General features: G+C 42.4%; 1 protein-coding gene across 1 annotated transcript; it reads right to left on the reverse strand.

Annotated features, from left to right (window-relative positions):
* Positions 1 to 2,877: 2,877 nt before the first annotated feature.
* drgx (dorsal root ganglia homeobox) lies at positions 2,878 to 9,063 on the reverse strand. The gene is made up of 7 exons (XM_046401784.1): positions 8,993 to 9,063; positions 8,744 to 8,832; positions 7,755 to 7,855; positions 7,112 to 7,213; positions 5,294 to 5,466; positions 4,789 to 4,901; positions 2,878 to 4,676 (listed from the first exon to the last, which is right to left on the reverse strand). Exons 2-7 carry the CDS (start codon positions 8,799 to 8,801, stop codon positions 4,297 to 4,299), a joined length of 927 nt encoding a protein of 308 aa, XP_046257740.1. The 5' UTR covers positions 8,802 to 8,832; positions 8,993 to 9,063; the 3' UTR covers positions 2,878 to 4,296.
* Positions 9,064 to 10,340: the final 1,277 nt, after the last annotated feature.

Here is a 10,340-nt window from a genome sequence, read left to right on the forward strand (position 1 = left end):
TTATTGACAGCAATCCAAAGCAAAAACCTCTACATAGTCCACAGTCAGATCTATGAGCATCTGACCAGGGGCAGGCAGGACTCGGGGCTGGAGACCAGACAGAAATAGAGGAGTTGCCCCAGAGAGAGTGTCCACCATGGGCTACCGAATGAGGGCTTCAGCTAGCATGCGGCTCTGTGAGATCCTTAGGTGTCGAGTGTCAGGCGGATGAAACAAACAGCCTCTCAACTATTTATAAATCTGGACAGCTAACTGTTGGCCATTAGCAACTAGAACTAGCTGTTACAGTCTGAGAAAGTGGTACAACTGGCTGAGGAGATTGCGGGGTCTAAACCTGGAGGAAAAACCTGATTTCCTGGAGATTTGTTATTATTGTGAATGGGGTTTTTTTGGGAGGGGAAGTAGTTTGGATGCTCCTTTGGGAGACATAAATAACTCAACTGGCTCACACACTGGTGTGCCACCCTCTTTGTTGAACAGCACTGACAAGCACTATATGGAGTGTCAACAAGTGGTTCTTAGTCACCACCCACCTGCTATCACCACATCACCAAAGACTCGAGTGAAGCTTTCTGTTGACAATATGACAGAAAAGTTTTAGAAGATTTGCTATTCATTTCTTTCCGCTTCTTCCATGAATGCCACATATCAGATGGGTCCATTTCAACATGAATTTTGTACTCCTTTATTACAGCACTGTAAGTCTAATCTCCCTGGCTACAGCCTCTCTCAACCCCCAACAGAAAAGGCCATAAGGCAGAGGAAGGGGAGGAACTGTACCTCCCCCTTTCACGCCCCGTCTCTCCCTCCCCTCCTACAGCCAACTGCTATAATAGGAGATTGCTGTAGCAGATAGTTTCCTGGGATTCTTGGCGGGTGCAGGGCCAGCCTGGCGGGATGATGGACACACACACATGGGCCTTAATGGAGACGCACTCCTCCACATATGCCCACACACACACTTGCACACACTCAGATGTTTCTGCATACTGCTCACTAAACTATGAGAAAGGCTGAGGTAATCCCTTTTTAACTAATCTCTTTCCTCCATTATAAACAACCCCCACTTCCACATGCCTTTCTCATCCACTATTTTCCCCTCCACACTGGACTCTTGTCGATCAGTAACAACCATCTCAGATGTTTTCTGTGTGAATGATAATTATCTTCACAGATCTCAATCATTCTCATCCAGAATTTGCAACTTGCAGGTTTATTATCTTGTTTTGCTGCCTACTTTTGGGCCTTCAGTACTGAGCGCTTGTTAAAAAATGCTTTTGATAAATGATATTTAATTTTCAAAAACCTCTCAACTGCAAAGATTGCTCTGTGTGTGTGTTTCTCCATAACGTTCAATTTCCCACTAAAGTTTGAAGACTGCTGTGGGAAGTCTGCTCAAGTTTCCTGCCCACTAAGTCCCTCTAGTGGACAAAGCAAGAACTGATGTTCAAACTGAATTCAGTCTGTGCTGAAATTTTGACTTTTTGATACATATCATGGTTTCTATTTTTATTTATTTTATTTTTTTTTCCCACAGTGCAACTATCCAACTTTGCTTGAACATAGTTTTATTGTGAAGCTACTGAGGACTGTAAGCATTGATCACAAAGGCTGAGGATGCTTTTCTGTGTGCTGAGTAAGGAGGAGCAGAGCTGTGGTTATGTGGCAGACAGCAGACAGGCACATTACTCGCTGCATTAAGATATGCTTTGTTTGTATTATCTCCATTCAGAGATTTGCTTAATTGATTCTAATTGATTGGGTTATTGATCGGTTCAGTTGCAGAGATGATGCTCAGTGTTCTGGCCCTTCAGTGGACCAGAAAGCACTTCTGACTTTAGAACCTGGGTCCTTGAATAGTAAAATTTAGGTGTTGCACCCAATGTCAAGCAGAAGAAAATGTATTTATGTGTCTTTCTTATGTATGCTAGGGTTTTTTTCTGTGCTCCTTATATTGTCTGTGGATGGGTACATATGCACAATGTCTCCCTGTTTCAGGACATATTTCCCCACATCCCTGCAAAATATTTCATTACTGCAACAAAAGAAGCCCATTAACTGCAATGTAAGAACAGAGTTCAACTGCTGTCCCCCATATTCACCATGTTTGTCTGCTTTTCTGGCCGCTCTCCAGCTAATTTGATATAACAATGCTCCACAAAACTGCCTCAGGACTTTTTTTAGGTGACAGAAAATTATCAATGATGCCACATGCACAGCTGAATGTCAACACCAACTTGACTTGTTTATCAAATATTAAAGCAGTGAATTATGGGCACCATGCAGAACTTAATGATGATCGGAGTCATTATAACTTCAGCATCCTTTGTTTTGGCTAATGATTAAATTCCACCACTACTGTATTCAATTTTGGAAAGACTGAATGTGTTTTTCACGTCTTTTGTATGAGCTGGCTGAATTCCGTCGACCGTATTGGTACATTTTTGGAAAAGGAGCTGATTTGTACAAGGATATTGTGTTATCATTAGCTGCCATGTCAGGGGGCTTAACATCTTTGTGCTCTCTCTTTTGTGCACTTAAAGCAAATCATTATATTAGAACATGATGTTTTTGGTAATATTATTCGGGGCATGAATAGATACAATACCTGCTAGATAACAGGCCTATAATATTATGATACCAAATATAAATAAAAATAGCCCATTATAGGTTTTGAATCTCTAGTTTCACGTTTTTGTCTAAAAAGTGTGAATGTGTGTGTGTGTGTGTGTGTGTGTGTGTGTGTGTGTGTGTATGTGTGTTACAAAAATATGGTGTTCCAATAAAATAGAAATCTGAAAAAGTGTTAATACCACAAGAGGGTGGTTCATAGTCAGTGAAAGCATCCCTTTATTGGAATATTTGTAGGTTATTTACAACATGCACACATCAGGGTGTAAAAAAGAGGATGCGAGTGCTCTGTACTCTGTGAACAACCTGGCACGACTTCTGACATTATCTCCCTCTTCTGTGTCACCAGGGTGTCGCCTCATCAATTATTGAACCAGTACTTCATGGTAATACATAATTTCTTATCAATTATTCATGATAATGTGTGTGTAGTTTACTTAATTGTGTTATTGACTATCAAAAGTAATTTCCTGAAAATCCTCAAGGACGCAAATTGAATCAGCCCAACTACTGGTTGTGTGCTCCGCGGTTAAGTGTTCTCAATCTGATCAGCTGATCCTTTATTCAAGAGTCTTTCTGGTGAGGAGAGATATTTAGGAATAATAAATCACATGTATTGCCTGTGATAAACTATGATGTGAGGAGCCCTGAGGTGATGAGAGATATTTTTAAAATGTAAATTCAACATTAATAAATAGCATATATCATGTTTAATAGAGTTTATTGAAAAAAAATGTCAGAGAGGAAGAGAAAGAGGAAGAGGGTGAGTGTTCCTAAAAGTAAATAAATAATTAGAGTCATGGTTGCTCTCCTCTCCCGGCTTTAAGGGAAACTGATAAATAATGTATCAGAACAGATGGCTGGAGCGAGAGGCAACAGGAGAGGAACATGAGCGACTACATCTTTAATTGTTTTAAAGAACATGTCACAACAGGACTGTTGTGTTCCCTGTCTGCTGACGCTACAGATGTGCTAACAGAGTGGAGAGGACAAGCACCGCTCTGTCACTGGGTCTGCTTCAGCCTGCCTGGGGTTCACACGTGAACATACTGTTTTCTGTACACATCTACACTGAAAAGGGCTGATTTATGTTAAAGTGCACTTTCACTTTGAGAATCAAAAGAATGAGAGATTGTTTGAGCCCATTACTGACCTAATGGAATAAATAAAATAAATAAAAAATATTATATTGCCAAAATCTTCACCGTCCTGCCATCAGTTCTACACTTACAGTTTACATGCATTAACATTCACGATGTAAGCTTCTGTTGTCTTTATGAAAACAAGAGGAAATGTATCGGGGTTACTTAAATTCACATTATCAAATAGGTCTTTGTTGCACACATGTTGTATCTATTTTAGTCCATCAAATAGAGTCCAAGAGTGCACGAAGACACACACAGATCCAAAACCACACTTGTGCTTCTATGGGGATGAGACCCCAAATATTCAGCATCTCTCACAAACAATAATAATTCACTGTCAAATAAATATTTTAATGTCTGCATCCATACACTGTGATATCTTTAAAGTCTTTCCCAGGCTGTCTCTGGAGTCGCTCTGTAGTTGTGCTTAGTTGCTCATGGGACCAGAGTACAGTAGAGTAGTAATAACAGGCACGATCACACACAGAGTATCAGTACATCCACGTTTATGTCCAACTCCTCACTTTTTCTCCAGCGGTTCCTTGGAGCAGTGAGGGTGTTTGTCAGGACTGCTGCCCAGGCCTGGGACCTTGTTGGTCGGACTGGGACTGGAGCTGTCTCCTCCTCTTCCCACAGTGCCCGTCACCTCGATGGCAGGGCCCACTGAGGGCCTCGCCACCCCAGCGGGGCTCATGCCAACTCCAGACAGGACTCCCACGCCACTAGCGGGCCCAGTCGCCGCACCGAGCAGGTTGGCAGACTGCAGCACAGCCTCCGAGTGCTCGCGGGCCTTCATCCGCAGGGCAGCCACGCTGGCTGTGCGGTTGCCCTGACAACCGTAGGGCGGAAGGAAGGACAAGCCCATGGGGTCAGAGACACAGCAGGAGCACAAACCATTACCTGCAAAATAACAAAATTGGGGCTCGTGGTGAGGCTACTGAAAACCAGTTTGCCATCATACGTCACCGTCATATTTGTGCTCCATCTGCCAAATAGTGAGGATGATATTTACCTTTCAGTGTGGCGACCTGTGAGAGGGCCTGGGCGTAGGTGGCAGAGTTGAGGAGGGTACCCGGGATACAGGATGGAAAGAATGGACCGCTCGGACCCACCGTCCTGTTGATACTGTGGACCAGAGACATACTGCATCAGATTATCGAATGAAAATTAAACTTGAAATTATTCTATTAATACAACTACAGTTCTAGAAATATCTGCAGCTGTTTTCTAACCAGCTCTGCTTGCTAAGAGCTGGTTATCTCCGTGGCTTTGATTGTTTCATAGGCAATTTAATTGGAAAGCTTTATTAAAAACTCATTGTAATCTGCAGAAATGATCTCGATGGCTATCTGAGTTTTGTTGTGGCAGTTCTTGACAGAAAGAATACTGCCTCTTATTTCCATCACCCAAATCCACCAGTTTGCAAATCTGGGCCAACAATCTTTCTGTCACAAATTTTCCCTACAAACAAGATACTGATTCACAGCAATAGCTGCTAATCATCTGCCTTTTCTCACCTCTGCTGCATCTCCAGCGGTTCTTTCTGTTTTCTGCTGTGGTCCACCGGGGACTGAGAGTTGATGCTGCGAGACGGAGGAGTGCCCTCACTCATCTGCTCTTTGCCTCCCTCAGGATCTGTGCTGCCTCGCTCTGTCTTCCTCCACTTTGCTCTGCGGTTCTGAAACCAAACCTGCAGAAAATAAAAATTAAAAAATCAAACGGAAGAAAGGAGCAAAAGCAATCAATATAAATGACTAATTAAAACTAAAATCACTGCATTTCCTGACACATTAGTGGTTTGCAGCTGTTTATTATATTTATTGAATGCAGATTTATATCCATACCACAATTTTTTGAATTTCTCTGGAGTAGTCTTTCGGCATAACACAGACAAACAAATGAAAACTTTCTGTTTGCTTGACGTGCTTTGTTTTTCCTTGTACGTCAATAGGTGTTAGGGTTAGGGTTACACCAGCGCTCCAACGTCCCACAGCCTCCGACTTATCTCAGAAACTTCACCCTCCGCCCAGCCGAGAACATACAGCCAAGTTCTGGTGTCTTAATCGAATGAAGGTCACTGCCTATAACAACATTTAATTGAGCAATTTTTCATTATCATATTTTAATGACTTCCCACTGACAGTTGTGCTGCCCGAGAGAGAGGCAGCTATGATGAAGTCGTTTATTTCCCTATTTAGTGATTGTTTGACAACATCAGATTCGATTAGGACTTGGTTCTAGCAGGCATTAATCATGATGTGTGAATGGAGGTTAGAGTCAGTGTGCATGTGCTCTGCATCCCTCCTATTGTACTGGAGGTATAAATGATGTCAACAGCCAAACAAAACACATGCATTCAATCGGCATAAAGAAAGGACAACATTTTGGTGGCAGGACAACAATACAACCAATGGACTTATCTCACCCCTGCACCTTCCAGCTAGAAGTCGCGCCCCCTCCCTCACACACACACACACTCACACACCCCTCTCTGAATGGGCTATAATTGCTCCATTAATCTCAATTTGCGGCGTGCTCTTAATGCGGGGGAGGCCCATTGACACTTTACAAAAAGGGGGGCAACAACACTACAACAGAAAGGAAATTTATTTTCTAATAATAATGTAAGTTTAATATCCCTGCATACTGCGGTGGATTCATGTTCAGATTTAATAATAGGAATGTGGTAATCGGATTAGGAGGGGAATAATTTGTTTACAATCCCTAATTTACAGCGCTGGATTCCATTATCAACCCCGCCATTGGGTTTAAGCGATAGTAAGATGACCCTGGGGAACAAAAGGCAAACTATTATATTTCCCACAATTAGATCTGCGCGCACAACAAAACCCAAAAGCGAATCTGGAATGCAGGAAATTACATACAGGACACATAACTTAATTACATCTGGCCAAGTTTATAACGGCGCATATGTGCAGGGCAGGAGTGGAATATAAATAGCCAAATCTAAGGTGTGTGTGTGTGTGTTTTTTTTCTTTTTCTTATGTGTGTTTTAAGTGTGTGTGTATGAGAGAGAGAGAGAGAGAGAGAGAGAGAGAGAGAGTTTGCCGCCTTTTAAAGAGTATATCGTTTTCTGTCTGCGTTACGGGAAAAAAGATCTGCATGGATGATGTATTCCTACCTTTGAGACGCGGACAAATTAGTGAGGAACATTATCGCTGGTTAATTATGAATGACCGATTAATCAAGCTAATCTAATATTCACCATTATGTTGATGTTATTAAAGTGCATCGCCGGAATGACAGAGTGGCTTAATTTACCCTCTCTCGCATGGTCAAACGTGCCCAGGACACAGTGCGCTGCTGCAGCCTACCTGCACCCTGGCCTCGGTCAGGTTGATCTTCATGGCCAGCTCCTCCCGGGTGAACACGTCCGGGTAGTGAGTCTGGGCGAAGACAGCCTCCAAAGCCTCCAGCTGCGTGGACACAAAACAGCACTTCTACTTTCAGTACATTTTTCTTTTTTTTGTTGATTGATTTATGTTTGATTTATTTCTCGGGTTTTATTTAGGGTTTTCTTTCTTTTCCTCAAGTCTCATCATCCTCGTCAGTTCTGTTAAAATGCAAAACTTTGAATCTCGTTTGTACATAACAGACTATTAGAGGGTGAAAATCACCTAAAACAGGCTTAAGTGCTGGCCTAACATCAACTTAACTGCCTACATGCAGAGGATAATTTATGTCCACGCCTAATCTTCGTTTATATACATATATTAATTTATAGAGCTTTCCTGAACTTGCATTTTAAATTTCATTTATGTGAGTCAGTTGTGTTGTTTGCTATTGCTATTTTCTTTGACGCTATTATCACATTAAACCAATAAAAGCTTTAATTTTTCTTCTATCTGGAAAGCACAACTCTCTCAGTCCTTTTTTTTTCATTTTGAGAACTTTTTCACTTCTTTTGTTCTTTTCCTGCATGTTCTTTTCCTATTTCTATCCCGGAAAATAATTTACCTGTTGCAAAGTAAATGTTGTTCTGTTTCTGCGCTGTTTTCTACGTAGAAATCCATCATCAAAATCAGCCGGGGCGTGGTTGCCAAAACCGCTTGAATTCACTGAGGAAAAAAATAAGAAAAAAGTTATTCGAAAAAATTCGGTCACTTATTCAATGATATTTTAAATTCACGTGTTTGCACTGGAATCAATTAAGTAGACTAAATATGTAAAGAAGAAAAGTTTAATATTCCGCGTCAAAACAAAACAAAACAGGAACGCAGGGGGGGAAGTAATAGGTCTAGTGGCCAAACAAGACACGATTAGTGAATTTATTCTCTGGCACGTTTTGTATTTCCATTAGTTGCATGAAACATTGATGTCGGGTGTCTGAGGGGAACCATGACGGACTAAAAGGCATGACACCCAACATCTGTGCCCGGGACAAAACGCCCACTCTGCCCCGGGGCCAAACCACCAGCGCTTTTCACCAAAACAGCCAGCAGATTGACATGGCAGAGGGAAAATCACCCTTAACCCTTTGTATACACATTTGTATTTGAATTAGACTGATTCAAGTGTTTATGGAAGTGCATTAAGAGTCCGAACTTTTTAAAATCTAATTCATAGCGATGAGAAATATCTGTTTTAATATACCGTTATGACGATCACTCACTGCGCATCACAGCATCCAAATCATTTAATGTGGGCTATTACCGCTTAGAGATAAGTAAAGTCTCTACAGACCTGTGTCACTTTCCTTCCTTATTAAATATTAGCGTAAAAAAATAAAAACAGAAAATAGAAATAGCAAAAAGAGAAAACATCTGTTCGGGCCTTTCGTCGCTCCTCCAACTACACAACACACACTTTGTGCGCGCAATTGCGCAGCTTCAAAGTGGCAAAACTTTCAGATTCATGTTTTCGAGAAAGACAATTAAAAAACTACTTGAAAATGAAATGAAATGAACCGAAAACGATGTCTCAAAAAGGCAAAAGAGACAACTTACATGTGTTGGAGCGACAGCACTCTCCGTCGAGCTGGGGCGGACAGTGAAAGTAGAACATCCTGGCGCGTCTCTGAGCTGCGAAACTGAACCTGGAACAGAGACAAAAGTTTCAGCCGCGGATCGGCTACAGCTGCTGCAGTGCGATTCAGCCCCGAGGTGCTGAATTTATACACATTAAATCGTCCTATGAAGAGGCGGCACCGTGCGGCACTTCGGAGGATTCAAAGTTGATACGAGAGAGCATCCTACCTGCAGTGAGGATGCTGGTGTGAGTGAGTTCCCGCTCTGGAGAGAGAGAGAGGCTTCTGCACTTCCTCTGACTCTCTGACTGTCTGGGAGTGTCCACATCTCTCTCTCTCTCTCTCTCTCTCTCTCTCACACACACACACGTACACATACACACACACACACACACACTATCTGCCTCTCCCCGCCTCTCTTCTACACACACACACCACACAAACACACACACTCACATACACAGACACACACACATCACTCTCTCTCTCTCTCTCAGACACACACACACACACGTACACGCACACATACGCACGCACATTCTCTCTCTCTGACACACACACACACACACACCAGGGGTTGGGGGTGAGAAAGACAAAGCCGTGATAATCCGATTAGGACCAATTAGGCGTGAGATTTTGCGACACTGGCTGAAAGCCTTAACACTCTGCAGACAGTTATACAGTTATAGAGACATCTGGACACTCCCAGAGAGAGACAGGGAGGTGTGTGTGTGTGTGTGTGTGTCAGGGAATGATAGGAAGAGATAGAGAGAGAGGGGAGATATACCCAGGGTGGCAAACGGCAGCTCTTCTGTGGTGCCAAAAAAATTCATCACAAGTGATTGTTATTCCAGAGTCAAGCATATTCCCTAACCATAAACATGCACACATATCCGCTGCACTTTTTATTTGGTTCTTTCATATATTAAAAAAAGGAGGATGACTGCTTTTGGGTTTTAGATTGACTGTCGGGTGGGTTAATTGCTCGTCAGGGTGTGTTAGGGGGTCCACTTTACAAGGGGTTGCGCATGTTGAACACTCACAAGGCCAAATTTTTGATTTTGTTCACAGCAAGGGGTCCTGCGATTTATTTCGCTTCCTCAGATAAATGATCTGCTGCGGGACCCTTTCAATTAGTTTTAAAGCGCATCTGGGACGACAGAGCGCAGACGCCATGCGTCTCTGAGGTGGAGGCAAAATGAGGCTTCGAGAAGCAGCTGAAATTTAGAAGAGGAGTGCGGGATTGGACTAAACCACATAAAGTGCAGAAAATCCCTTCTAATGGCGCGTAATTGGTTCTGTAATATCATTACAGGCGGATAATGGCCAGTTACAAGGCCCCGCGCTATTAAGGGTTTCCCTGGCGTGCAGCGTTTATGTTATTAAAGGGGGAATATAATGATATTTTAGTTATTAAATGCGCGTAATTAATTTATGCACCACTGAAAATAAAGTTGTTATTATGACCTCGGCGAGGTGCGTGGAGAAAATTGAAATCAAATAACGGTTGATAACTTTATCCCAATATTTGGTCTAGACAACTCTGACAAGAGTGCAGGCCCGCAGTGCGCGTCTCT

The sequence above is a fragment of the Scatophagus argus genome, chromosome 10 (assembly GCF_020382885.2).
Source record: "Scatophagus argus isolate fScaArg1 chromosome 10, fScaArg1.pri, whole genome shotgun sequence".
Lineage (NCBI taxonomy): Eukaryota > Metazoa > Chordata > Actinopteri > Scatophagidae > Scatophagus > Scatophagus argus.

Excerpts from the sequence above, each read along its gene's own strand:
- drgx (XM_046401784.1), bottom strand. The coding sequence starts at position 8,801 with ATGTTCTACTTTCACTGTCCGCCCCAGCTCGACGGAGAGTGCTGTCGC. Across the intron at positions 7,856-8,743 it reads GTGCTGTCGCTCCAACACAT|TGAATTCAAGCGGTTTTGGC; the intron begins GTAAGTTGTCTC and ends TTTTTTCCTCAG. Across the intron at positions 7,214-7,754 it reads CAACATTTACTTTGCAACAG|CTGGAGGCTTTGGAGGCTGT; the intron begins GTAAATTATTTT and ends GTGTCCACGCAG.